The sequence below is a fragment of the Propithecus coquereli genome, unplaced genomic scaffold, assembly GCF_000956105.1.
Source record: "Propithecus coquereli isolate 6110/MARCELLA unplaced genomic scaffold, Pcoq_1.0 Scaffold557, whole genome shotgun sequence".
NCBI lineage: Eukaryota > Metazoa > Chordata > Mammalia > Primates > Indriidae > Propithecus > Propithecus coquereli.
The window spans coordinates 1,350,032-1,363,113 of record NW_012151474.1 but is presented as its reverse complement, the minus strand read 5'-3'; the positions used below and the strand labels follow the sequence as shown (position 1 = coordinate 1,363,113).

Here is a 13,082-nt window from a genome sequence, read left to right as displayed (position 1 = left end):
ACCTGCTGCGGCAGGTGTGGAGCACTGGGCCTCCCCCCACCCTGTGCAGGCGGAAAGCCCGGGGAGCACGCGTGCCCCGGGAGGGCCTGTGGGCCCAGTCACCATGGCCGTGTCCTGAAACGCAAGTGCTGCATGCCCTCCTTTCTTCTGTGCCTTCTGCTGTCATTTCAGACAGAAAGCACAGTGACCATAATCTCCTAACGGGAAACGTAAACGTACAAACTATCACCGTAAGACTAAGCATAACGGTAGAGCCAACCCCAATCACCGACTGGATCCAGATTCGGTTTCTGTGACCCGCACCCACACCTGGCTGCCTCCGCAGGCCAACATTCCAAGGCGAGTTCCACAAGCCCAGTTTAACCCTGGGGGCAGGAGTGGGGAGAGGGGAGCAGCCCTTTTTGAGCCACGTAATTTGTACGGATCTGACTTATGCTCTTCAACCCCGTGCGCTACTTCAGTAATTATTTTTTTACAGACCAGCAATCAACGTTTGGGAGGAGAGACGACAGAGAAAGCAGCTGCAATGAAGAGGCCACAGCTGCCTCGCTCCTGCACCGCAGTGAACGTGGGGAGGGGTGGGGAGCCAGAGACACAGACTCGGGGGGCTCTAGGGGCTTCAGGGACAGCTGCAAAGACCCTCAGAATTTATAGGAACCTCGACGAGTATGCCCCAGTCACGTGGCCACGGCACAAAGCTAAAACATTTCCTTCACGGAAGCGAAACACCGAGACAAGCTGACTGCGAGAAGTCTGCATTAGCTCGGGAAGGCCATTCCCACTCCAGCAAGGGCGGACAGCATGAGCCCAGAGTGCACCTGGGGACTGGCATGTGGCAGCCCTCTCCACAGCAGGGCCTCACATGGGGACACCTTAATTCTCTTTCAGAGGGAGGGGAGAGGCAGGGTCATTCCTTACGTGGTATCTCTGACATCTCTTGGGACCCGAGAATTCCAATCTCGGAAAACTTCATTTTCCTTGTCAAACTCCCGTTCATCTTCGCCAATGGTCACCGTAAATCTTTTCTCTTCAAAATCGGGCTCCTGTTCTTTTCGAATGGTTGCTTTTTTTAAAACCTACCATTGTAAGAAGAAAGAAGTCAACACGGGGTCAGAACACTCAGCGCTGCTGTGAGGAAGCAAACAGTGAACCTTGCATGACGGGGCTGGGGCAGCGCCACGCTCGGGGCGGACACGGGGCCCCAGGTGCCTCTGGGGAAGGAGACAGCCTGCGCCTGTCTCTGCACACCGCTGCCCCTACGCTCAAGTGAGGCAAGGTGGAGCTCGCCTCTTCCTGCCAGCACTCGTGGAGGTGACAGGGAGCCCCACAGGCACCCGCTGAGGTCTGAGTGCAGGGACCAGGGCACAAGGAGTGAGGAGGGAGCACTGTCTCTCCTCCCCCAGGAGAGAAGCCAACTTGGGGCCAGGTGCGGCAGACTCTGGTCTGCAGATCTTAAGCCCGGACACCAGGGGCCGGACAGGGCCTAGAGCGAGGCGGCGGGCACTGAGGGCGCCTGAGAGCTGAGCCTGGGCGGTGGGGGTGTGGGCCTGGGGCACTGCACGGGCTGCCGCACCAGCTGGGGTGTGGCCTGATGCTGACCAAGCCACATAAAGACTGTGCACTGGACTGGGCCCCCCGGCCTACTGGGGTTCACCTGCGACCTAGGCTGCCTGCAAGACAGTAGACGTCATTCTCCACTCTTTACCTCGTAAAGGAACCACAGAAATAGATCTCTAACTTCAGAGGCTTTCCTGAATTGTCCATGACCGTCTCTGGACCAAAGAAACGCTAGCCCTGCGCAGGGACCACCACTACTGCTTCCTCCTCGGGTTTTCTGCAGAATCGGTTACCTCCTTTGCATGCCGGAGTCCTCGTTCCCAGGCACTCTCTGTTGGGGGCTCTGGAGGGGGTGGAGGCAAAATTTCATCAACTACTGGCCCACCCTATTAAGAAATGAGAAGGGAAAAGTTGAGAAGGCAAGTAAAACTTCAAATCTATAAAGAAATGGGGGAGTAAAAATACCCAATAAAATACAACTTGGCCGCACGTGGCCTGCTCTCCCCTCACCAGGCCTCCCTGTCCCCTGGGCAGTCTAGGCCTACGTCCACACGAGGACAAGAAAAGCACTGGAAAAGGTGGCTCTGCGGCTCCCCCAAGGCACAAATGCCTTCTTCGTGAGGCATGTCAGTTTGCTGTCAGCTTGAGGTTCAGACAAAGCCCAGACGCCTGATTTGCTAGCAATTAAAGAAGAAGAGGCATTCACGCACCCAAGGGTTGGCGGGCATCAGTGGGTGAGGTCCGAGAGGCGGGGCACCGTTGGGCGGGAAAGGGTCGGCTTTGGTGATTAGGGAGTAGTTTCCCTTGTCGTTCACTCCAGGGTGTATAAACCTACAATTCATTCCCCAGGTACAGTTCCCTACGGAAACAAAAGTCAGGTCAGAAAGGGTCTCCGAGAGCCTAATTGCACAAGTGCCGCAGCCTTTGCTGAGGATCTGGGACGTGCCAATGCGCAGCCGCGTGGTCTCAGGTCACAGGGTGGCGAGGCCCCGAGCCAGGGGGCTGCAGCCAGGGTAACTTCCCCACCCATGAGTCTGCGCTTCTCTCGTCAAAATCCTCGCAAGCCATTTCAACACATTTCTGGTACTTAAATTGGTCTTTTGTAGTTTGTTCACAAGTAACAATCAAAAACTGTCTTCGGCAACAGAACATCAGGATCACTGGAGGAAAACAGCCTGACTTTCCAGCACAAAACCATGAGACATCTAAGGCTTAATGCGATTAGTGAGTCACTTTTTAAAGACTTTTTGATTAGGTGATACGTGCACACGGCTCAGAAGCAAACATAGCACAGAGCGTATCTAAGTGGCTTAAAAAAACATTTTCAATGGGTCAGCATGTAGTTCAATTTCAAATCATTTAAAAATATATATTCAGTCCTAAACATGATATTCCATTTGAGCATGTCTTTCGATAAATCACATTTTTCCTTACTCAATGTAAATTAAACAGAAATAATCATTTGGTATTTCGCAAAAAGCCAAATTTTATCTTTAAACATTATGAACACTTGAGCTTGCATTAAAACCAAGCCAATCCAACATGATGGCATTATTGATCAAAATGATGAAATAAAACATACTTAAAATTGCTTCTCTGGAAATGCAAAAATGACAAAGTAATTTTTAAAATTCTTAAACATGTTTAAGAGATCACATACAAATCAAAAGAGGTTGGGGGGTAAAAAAAAAAAAAAAAAGAGGTTGGGAAATGTTATTCTAGAGGGGGTTCAAAACCCCAAGGCCTCAGAGGGGTTTGAAGAGAAGACCACGCAGTCGCGCATCTACAGAAAGGTCCAAAACACGACCGACTCCTTCACGACTCGACTCTTACAAAATATTTTCGTAGTTTTCAACACTGCTTGTGCAAAGGAGCAAAACTCACTGCAAAAAATCTGCAAGTGCAAGAAAGCATTAACAACATAAACCATAGCTCTTCTGTCACGTTTTCAGCCTCAAGTGCGTATCTGGGTGGCGGATAAGTTGACCTTTGTTAGTCTCCATTCTATTCTGTATCTACGAAATTTTCAAGACACCACCTGTGAGCCCACTGTCAAAGATCTTTTCTCACCGGCAGCGGCAGGGGGAGAAAGGAGGAGCGAGGTGCGTGGTATGTGAGCAGAGACAAAGCAGCCGGGCACGTGCAGGGCGCGGCCCGGCTCTCGGCCCTGCGGAGCCGGGTCCCTGCCTAGTGCCGAGTGCCGTCTTGTCCTGGCCACCACAGCAAAGGGCACAGCGGGGACACAGGCCCAGCAAGGGCTAGGCATGCAGGTGGGCCATTCACCTTTTTAAAGGTGAACTTTATCCGTGTAGAAAAAAGTGTGGAAGGATATACACCAAATTGTGGGGACTGGAAAAATTTTATCTTTTGTTTTCTTGACTGCCTGGTTGGCACACATTACTTTCATAATCTAAAGCAGGAATTTAATTTTAAAAAGGGAAAAAAATTCTTCAGGAAAGAGAAGCAAAAATAAAGATCTTCTGGTTTTAAAATTCAATGGTCTTTTGCTTCTAAATGGAACTTCAAACAAAATGTACGTGGACCGTGGCTCTAACAGTACAGAGAAAAAGGCTTGCAGCTGATTTTGTGAGGACTCTACACGGGCCTGGGTTCCAGCCATAGGGGACAGAGAAAGACACATGGACACTGGCAGGAGGCGGTTGAGACAACAGTCTCTTCACTTCTGAAATTCCTAAGTGCTCTTTTTGGCACACAGGGCTTCGAAGGGAGGAAAATGTTCTTTTCCTTAACTAGATGGTCGGAACATCAGCAATTGTTTTATTCCTTTATTAATCTTTATGCGTATTAAACGTTATATTGTTTTATGTATATAAAACATTTCATAACAAAACAAACTTAAAAAGGGAGTACATGTAAATACCAAGTGTCCCCACACTCCAAAGGGCACGCTGAGCCTCCCTCGCACCCCGAGCCTCCTGGCTCTCTGCCAAGGGCAGTTATCATTTTATTGGGCTCAATCAATCAATCTTCTCCCTCCCCGCTGCTGGCCCGGCCACATTATACACTGCGCTGAACCTTGCTTTATTTCTGCAAAACAATGTATCCATAGAAAGGAAACCTGCATGCTCAATACCAATAAGCCGAAACTGTATCAGTGAAACAGACACAATATATGTTGAAAAAGTGGACCCTCAGCAGAAACCAGGGAAACCATACACAAGAGACCACTGCGAAGACGGCTGTGTCTCCTGATCCGGCAACAGGGCACACAAACAATGCCCCGGGAGAATCCACCTCGGGAGCATGGGAACGTCGGCAAGAGCAAGGGCCCGTGTGAGCATGTCAGGTCCAGAACTGCTTTCAGATTTTTAAACATTTGATTTGTTGGCTGTTTTGGTTAGCAGTGCAGTGCAGTGCTAATGTTTACACAGCTGCACTGCCGTTGTGTACGCATCCTACTACAACGGTCAAATAATTTTACAATCTCTGTTTTCCTTACAAAGCATTTCCTTCACACCAGAATTTTAAACAAAAACTTTCTGACAAAATGGTCTTATTTAAATATTCCTTGGTCCCCTTTCACTTGAGTCAGAATAATTTAAAATAGGTAATAGAAGAATTGTCAAGATAAAGAAGTTTAAAGTGTTTCATGGTTTTTAAATACTTCATGAAAGGAAGGCAGAATATATAAAAATCTAATGATTAAATCTTAGGGACAAACCTAAGAAGACCTCCCAATCTGTGTCCTAATAGGCTGAAGACCCAGTGAGCCCTGCACCCCGCCGCACTGTGACGTCACGCCGAGAACTCGCGAGGGATTTCCTCTTCTGTCCCACAGAGATCTGTGACACAAACTCGCAGAAAACCACAGTCCCATCTAGTGAGATTCTGAGACGTTTTAACTCTTGAGGAATATACTCATCATAGTAGCTAAAAGAACTGAAATAATTTCTGGGTTGCTTCTTCCTAAATAAGGTAGACTTGAAATAGTGGTTCTCTAACATTTTGGCCTCAGCAACCCAGAAAGCCTTGTTTATATGGGTTATTTCTACTGATAGTTACTGTATTAGAATGTGAAAGAGTAATTTAAAGATACTTCTCTGTTTGAAAATAACAAGAAATCCAATATATGGAAACATAAATGTCGCGTGTCTCTAATGCTGACAACAGAATGAGACGGCTGGATTCGCAGATCCGCGCGAGCATTCACTTTGCTGGGATGGGTTTTTTTGGTTGAAGTAGGTGAAGAGATCCGGCCTCACGGAGATGTAGCTGGAAGGAGGAGGAGCGTCTTAGCCTCTTCAGACACTGTGGGATGTTCTTCTTTGATGCCATGTGGAATCTAACTCATCAACCAGCTCTCTCAACTCTGTCTACTGAAGTCCACGGGTCTATCTTGAACTTTGAATACATCTTTTACCCAGGTGTGACTTTGTAACATCCTGCAATGGTCATGAGGAAAAGTCACTGCACAGGGCAAAGCTGTTGAGCTCATAGTGGCGGATATAAATTTTCCAAAAGTCCCATCTTCACTGGCGAGCGTGCCCTTAACGTTGCTAACCGCTGTTCTCGCTGAAGTGGCGGGCTCACCTCATTCCTGCCAAGGCCCAGGTCGGCATCCCCACGGCATGCCTGCCGGTCTGTGAACACGTGTTCCACGGAGAGACTGTGGCGGTCCAGCTGCAGCTCAGACTTCACACACGCACTGCCCCTCAAGACCACCAGACTTCAGTGCAGGCAGTGGTCTCCGGCCACCCATCCTACTGGATGCCGAGGGTGTGTGCCGCGACACCCCTAGTCTGCTGCTGGGCTTCCCACAGCGTTAGTTACCAGAGGTCCAAAATACCAAATGGACAATTTCAGACAGAAATCATTCTAAGTTTTAAGTTACATGCTGTGCGGAGCAGCATAATGAAATCTTGCGCCATCCAACTCTGTCCTCCCTGGACAGAGTCGTCCCCTTGTCCAGCAGACCCACTGGCATAGTACGACTTGCCTGTTAGTCACTCAATAGCCGTCTCAGTTACCAGATCGACTGTCAAGGCACAGCTTGTGCTCCTTGTCACGGCTCCACTGTCCAGGATCACCCCAAGCACGTGATCCTCCTTCCGACGTGTCCTCAGAAGGCCAAGAGCAGCAAACGCCACGTCACCACGCCGACCGCACGCCCCTCACCTCATCACAGTCCCATTCCATCATCTCGCCCGTCAGAAGGGTGAGAGACACACATCCACATCACTTCTGTTACAGGACATTGTTATCATTGCTGTACTTTATCATGTCATTGTTATTAATCTCTTACTGTGCCTAATTTATAAATTAAGCTTTACCATAGGTGTGCGCATAGGAGAAACCATGCTGGGCACTCCCCACGGTTTCGGAGTCCAGGCACCGACTGGGGTGCTGGAATCCTCTGTGGATCAGAGGGGACCGCCGTAGAGAAGGGTCTTACTGGGGTGATGGAAACGCTCCACAAATGGACTGTGGTTTTGGGCGCGCAACTTCGTAAATTTTCTAAAAGTCACTAAATTGTACACTTAAAATGGGTGAATTTTATGGCATGTAAATTATACTTCCGCAGTTGGCTTTTTTGAGAGACCTGTACTCAAGTGTAAGATTTAATTAAATTCTAACACTTACTGCTATATCACAGACAATCAGGTGAAACTGACATTCTATTTTTTTTTTTTTTGAGACAGAGTCTCACTCTTTTGCCCAGGCTAGAGTGCAGTGGCGTTAGCCTAGCTCACAGCAACCTCAGACTCCTGGGCTCAAGCGATCCTCCTGCCTCAGCCTCCCGAGTAGCTGGGACTACAGGCACATGCCACCATGCCTGGCTAATTTTTTCTATATATTTTTAGTTGTCCAGATAATTTCTTTCTATTTTTAGTAGAAACAGGGTCTCGCTCTTGCTCAGGCTGGTCTCGTACTCCTGAGCTCAAACAATCTGCCCACCTCGGCCTCCCAGAGTGCTAGCATTCTATTTTTTGAGATAGGGTCTCTGTCACCCAGGCTAGAGTACAGTGGTGCAATCATAGCTCACCGCAACCTTGAACTCTTGGGCTCAAGCGATTCTCCTGCCTCAGCCTCCCGAGTAGCTGGGACTACAGGCATGCGCCACCATGCCAGGCTAATTTTTAAATTTTTTGTAGAGACGGGTTCTCACTATGTTGCGCAGGCTGCTCTCAAACTCCTGGGCTCCCAAAGCGTTGGGATGACAGGTCTGAGCCCCCATGCACAGCTGAAACTGGCATTTTGAATGTGAGTGTGTGGTGGGGACCACCTGACTACTAGGACAGTCTTACTACTACTATGAAAACAGTTTAGATTTCAGGGTCCCCTGAAGTCTCAAGGACCCCCAGGGGTCCACAGACCACACCTGCTGCTTTAAACACTAACGAGAATGCAGGGACTAAAAAATGAGCAAAAGACATTTCTGTCAGAAGATCTACAAATGGCCAGCGAGGACAGGACGAGATGCTCAACATCACTAATCATTGGGGAAATGCAAATCAAAACCTCACTGAGATACCAACTCACACCCATTAGGATAACTACTACCGAAAAAACAGAAAACAACACGTGTTGGCAAGGACGCAGAGACACTGGGAAGCTTGTGCACTGTGGCAGGAATGTAAATGGCGCAATGCTGTGGAAAACAACTTGGCAAGTCCTCAAAAAATCAAACACAGAATCGCCACGTGATCAGCAGCTCCACTCCTGGGCGTGTGCGAGCACTGAGAGCGGGTCTTGAGGAGACGTGTGCACTCCCGTGTTTGCTGCGGCCCAAGAACCACTGCCGGGTGACGGGTAAAGGTGACGTGGTCTGTCCACTCGGTGGAATATCACTCGGCCTTAAAAAGGAAGGACATTCTGACACAGGCCACGGCATGGACGAATCTAGAAGACATTACGCCAACTGAAAGAAGCCACCACAGAAGGACAAATGTACGATTCCACTTACATGCGGTCCCTGGAGCAGTCAGGATGCACAGAGACAGAAAGTAGAACGGTGGGTGCCAGGGTTCGGGGCAGGGGCTGAGACCGAGAGAATGAGAAATCGCTGTTTGATGGGGACAGAGTCAGTTTTCCAAGTTGGAGAAAGTTCTGGAGACGGATGCTGGTGATGGTTACACAACAATATGAATGTATTTAATAACACCGAACTGTACGCTTAAAAATGGTATGTGTATTTCACCACAATTTAAAAAAAAGTGGGAGCAGAGACAAGGAGGTCTGGCCCGCAGAATGAGGTGGGTGCTTGTTCACAGAGGGCTAAAGCAGAAACCCAAAGTAGGACACAGTATTTAAAAAATCCTGTTTATTCCTTTGTGGATAGAACTTGGTGTCTTGATGATTCAAAAAAGATATATGAGAGGTAAAAAATACCATAAAAAAGTACTGATGCTTTAAAATATTTACAAGTTGTGCTCCTAGCACATTTTGTCGTCAATGGACACGTCAACATGTCTAAAATGCAATCAGAAAATGAGTCTATAGACCACAACTGTTGCAGAAATAAAGCTAACAAATGTGTGAAGAAAGAATTTTCAGGCAGGGCTCAGCGGCTCACGCCTGCAACGCCAGCATTTTGGGAGGCCAAGGATTGCTTGAGGCCAGGAGTTCAAGACCAGCCTGAGCAAGAGTAAGACCCCAACTCTATTAAAAATACAAAAATAAGCTGGGCGTGGTGCCTTAGGCCCAGCTACTCGGGAGGTTGAGGCAGGAGGATCGCTTGAGCCCAGGAGTTGGAGGTTGCTGTGAGCTAGGCTGATGCCACGGCACTCTACCAGGGCGACAGAGCGAGACTTCTTCTCAAAAAAATAAAAAGATGCAATTCACATACCATAAAATACTCCCATTTACTGTGAACAATTCAGTGATTTTCATTCGGTATATTCACGAAGTTGTGCAACCATCCCCGCTATCTAGTTCTACAACATTCATTCCATCTCTCCAAAATGAAACCCGTACTCAACAGCTATCACTCCCCACCCCCAGCCTAGGCAGCGACTAATCTACTTTTTGTCGCTAAGGATGTGTCTGTGCTGGACGTTTCCCACGAACGGAATCATGCAGTGCATGTGTGTGGCTTCTGTCACTCAGTGTCATGTCAAGGTCCCTCCGCGTGCGTAGCCTGTGTCGGAACGTCATTCCTCTGTGGCTGAATGACACTCCCCCGTGTGGGGAGACTACGTTGTACTTACCATCATCCGCTTTGGACGCTCAGGTTATCTCCTCTTTTTGCCTCCCACGAACATGTGTGTGCAGGTTCTTCAGTGGATATGTGTTCTCGTCCCTCTTGGACACACGCCTGAAGTGGAACTGCTGGGTCACACAGAAACTCTATCCTTAAGCTTCTGAGGAACAGCCAGACTGTCCCGCAAAGAAGCTGCATCATTTTACATTCCCACGCGGCGCATGAGGGTCCCAGTGTCTCTGCATACTCGCCATCGCGACAAACTTCATCTTATCTTTAAAGTAATTTCTCTGTTATTGGAGGGATCGTAAATTGATTCATCTCAATTTAACACCAAGCTTATAAACTGCAGGTACGCAAAAGTATTTACATCCAAATTTCTCAGAACCAAGCAAAAGCAGGAGGCATGATCTAGAAAACTGGAAGGCTCGGCCATGTCCCTCTGTGCCACATCACGTCACTCTGCAGAGTAACACACAGCACGAGGGGAGCGGTGACGTTTACAAACGCTCCTGGAACACGCTGTCGCTCGTGCCCACTAAGTTGCAGATGCTGCTCACTCTAGCTCCCGACTTCCCAGCTGCGGGAGCCCTCCCACTGCGTCTCATCCCTGGAACCCGAGCCCAGGACTCGCTCTAGCCCTGGGGGCACCAGCTTCCCACTCTGACATCACTTCCAAGTGACGTCCATGCAGACAGCAGTCCTGTCCTCGGCGGTGGAGGCGGTTCCCAGGACGTGAATCCGCAGTTCCAGCAATGACCTCACTTCTTGCTTTGTGCTTCTGTTGACTCTGGGGCCAGTCAGCGGTGCGAGCCTCAAACACCGGGTCCGGAGTTCCATGTACGAGTGGTGACTGCTGCTGCCTCTGCCGTGGGAGCCGTCAGGCCAGTGCCCCCGGGCCAGCCACACTCGGAGTCGCACTGCCCCAGAGACAGAGCACGGTGCGGGGCGGGGGCCAGTGCTGACTCGAAACGGCTGCGAATGCACAAGTGCGTGCGTGCAGATCTTTCTCCAACACGCTGATGCAGAAACTTGTGAGAGGGACTGACGGCACTTACTCCCGTGCCATGATGAAAAAGGTCTCCTGCTTATGTTGGTTGGTTTTCTCAGATACTGACACTTCAATGAGAACCGTAACGATTTACTTTCTCTGCCTTCCCAGGGTGCCTGGGACAATCGTCACGTGATGGCTTCTCCACAGCCCTCGCAGGCTCCCCCAGCCGCCCCTACTGCAGGCTCGGCAGGGCCACCCTGGGTGCGGAGTCTGTCCTCTCCGAAAGATGGGCCTCCCCTACCCCGCGCCTGCCCCCTCCTGAGCACACGGTCGCGGCTTGGTCTGCGCCCCTAAGGAAGAAGGTGCAGGACAGCTCTCTGGCCCTCAAAGACCCCCCCTTCCCTTCTGGCTTCACAGCCAAGTCTGGATCCAGGAGAAAGAAGTCTGGGCTCTGGAGCAGGGACTTTAAGATACTAAAGAGAGTGAATACAGTATATTTTGTACCTTTAACCTGGCCTCTGAATGGTATGGAATTTGGTATTGGTGGAAGAAGAGTGGACAATGGTGGCCCATCTGGAAAAGAAGTACAGGAGGCTCTTGTGAGCTTTGACTGCACAGGCAGGCTGGTCACTGAGCAAAGTCAAGAGAAAGAAAAACATCTTTCTACCTGTGCAAGGAAAATGCTGAATTACAAGAAATATGCCAAAACTATTGTCGCACATCAAAGAAACCCTTACAGACTGGACAGTCTCATTTACGTTTCCGAATTTCCCAAGACTTAAAAAAAACCAAACGAAAGCCATACTATTGTCATGCTAAAGGGTTACACTACATTTTAAAATGGGTTGGCCCAGATTTTTAAACAACATTTTACCCAACGGCCACCTGCTGTAGCTACTTAATTCCTACCACTCGCTCCACTAGAGCAAGAGCCCTGCTGCTTCCAGAGGCTGTCCCTTGGCCACTCAGAAGTCAACTCCCAATGAAGGACGCACTTCTGATACGTCTTGCAGAGAAGTGGTCGCCTTGTCACCTGGGGCGGGGGGGATGCTAACAATGGTGCCTGAACATTCGGCCTTATGAAAAGGACCACTTGGAAAAACGATGGCTGTTGTCTGTATTACAGTCTCGGCTCTGTTGCAAGTGGGGACCTGGAACCCCAGGAGTGACAGTGACCAGGCTGGCCTCTCCAAGGCAGTCATTGGAGTGATGAAAGGACCAAGGAATGGCCCGCTGTGTAACGCCAGCACCACCTGTCATGGTCTGGCCCCAAGCACAGCGCGGACAGCACAGGGCCTGGCAAGGGTGGACCGCCACCAGAGTGCCCAGAGAAGCCGTGGCCACAGACGTGGCCACTCGAAGGCCCCTCCTGTGGACAGTTACCTTTCATGAAGAACCGGCAGGTGGGACGAGGCCTCACCTTCCTGTCGCTGGGGTCTTTTACTTCGCCTTCCTCCAGGTCATCGTCCTGAAACAGAGGACAGCGTCTTAACAAAGGTGGGAGGGGATCTCCCCATTGGCACTGGGGCCACCAAACCATAAAGAGAAAAAGCTGGGTTTGGGGAACTTAGATATTTTCAAAGGCTAGTGTCTTGGCCCCTCACCAATTCATGTCGATTCTCCAAATCTTAGATTCCACACCGGTGCAATCAGGGGTGATCGCTAAGCTTACTTAACAAGCTCTAAGCGTTACTCACACAAGGGAACATCAGGTAAAAACACCCTGTGTACTCCACAAAGCACTTTACCATGCAGGATTTTATTCTATTTTTCCTATTTAACTTTGGGCCAGAAATGGTTACACTGCAGGTTTAACTTCCTCTAATGTAGTCTTGGGCGGGGAGAAAGTTAGGCACTCAGGCCAACAATGCCACCTGCCCGGTGATATGGGCCCACTTTGAGCTCATTCTTAGTCCAGGGTTCCTGACCTTGGCCATCAAATTTTAGAATAACCCAGGAGCTTTACAAAGACCAAAGACCCACAGATTCCAACAAACAGCCAAGACCTGACCACTGCTCTGTGCTCTCCCCAAGCTGCCCACTGCCCCGGGGCCTGTTCCCACCAGCCTGCAGCTGAGACCTTCCTCTAGCCACCCCCAGCCCACGTGGGTGCCCAGCTGTCCTCCTGACGTCCCTGGCACAAGACTGAGTCGAGGTCGGCATGTCCACGATGGAAGACCCGCCTTCTGGTGTGCCCCCGCCCACTCCCACAGCACCGCCCTCCTCCAGACAGCGCCCAGGCCCCCCAGCCTGCCGCAGCTCCGGCTCGGTCTCCTCACATGCCCTTCTGGGCGCCTCCAGCCTGCGCTCCACAGCGCAAGTGCCCTTTTCAGATTCCAACCTGAGCACGTTCTTCCCTCGCCTCTGCCC

The 13,082-nt window shown here is 49.9% G+C and overlaps 1 protein-coding gene across 4 annotated transcripts in view; it reads right to left on the bottom strand.

The window, feature by feature from the left end:
* The window catches only part of ZC3H18 (zinc finger CCCH-type containing 18), a 71,617-nt gene that overhangs the window by 30,919 nt on the left and 27,616 nt on the right, over positions 1–13,082 (bottom strand). For 3 of the 4 annotated variants that reach the window (XM_012657677.1, XM_012657678.1, XM_012657681.1), the window contains exons 2-6: positions 12,096–12,180; positions 11,217–11,285; positions 2,268–2,416; positions 1,851–1,943; positions 919–1,076 (exon numbers count right to left, since the gene is read on the bottom strand). In XM_012657677.1, coding sequence (XP_012513131.1) covers positions 919–1,076; positions 1,851–1,943; positions 2,268–2,416; positions 11,217–11,285; positions 12,096–12,180 — 554 coding nt within the window. The remainder of the gene's footprint in view (positions 1–918; positions 1,077–1,850; positions 1,944–2,267; positions 2,417–11,216; positions 11,286–12,095; positions 12,181–13,082) is intronic. The other variant, XM_012657680.1, reaches the window with a different exon arrangement.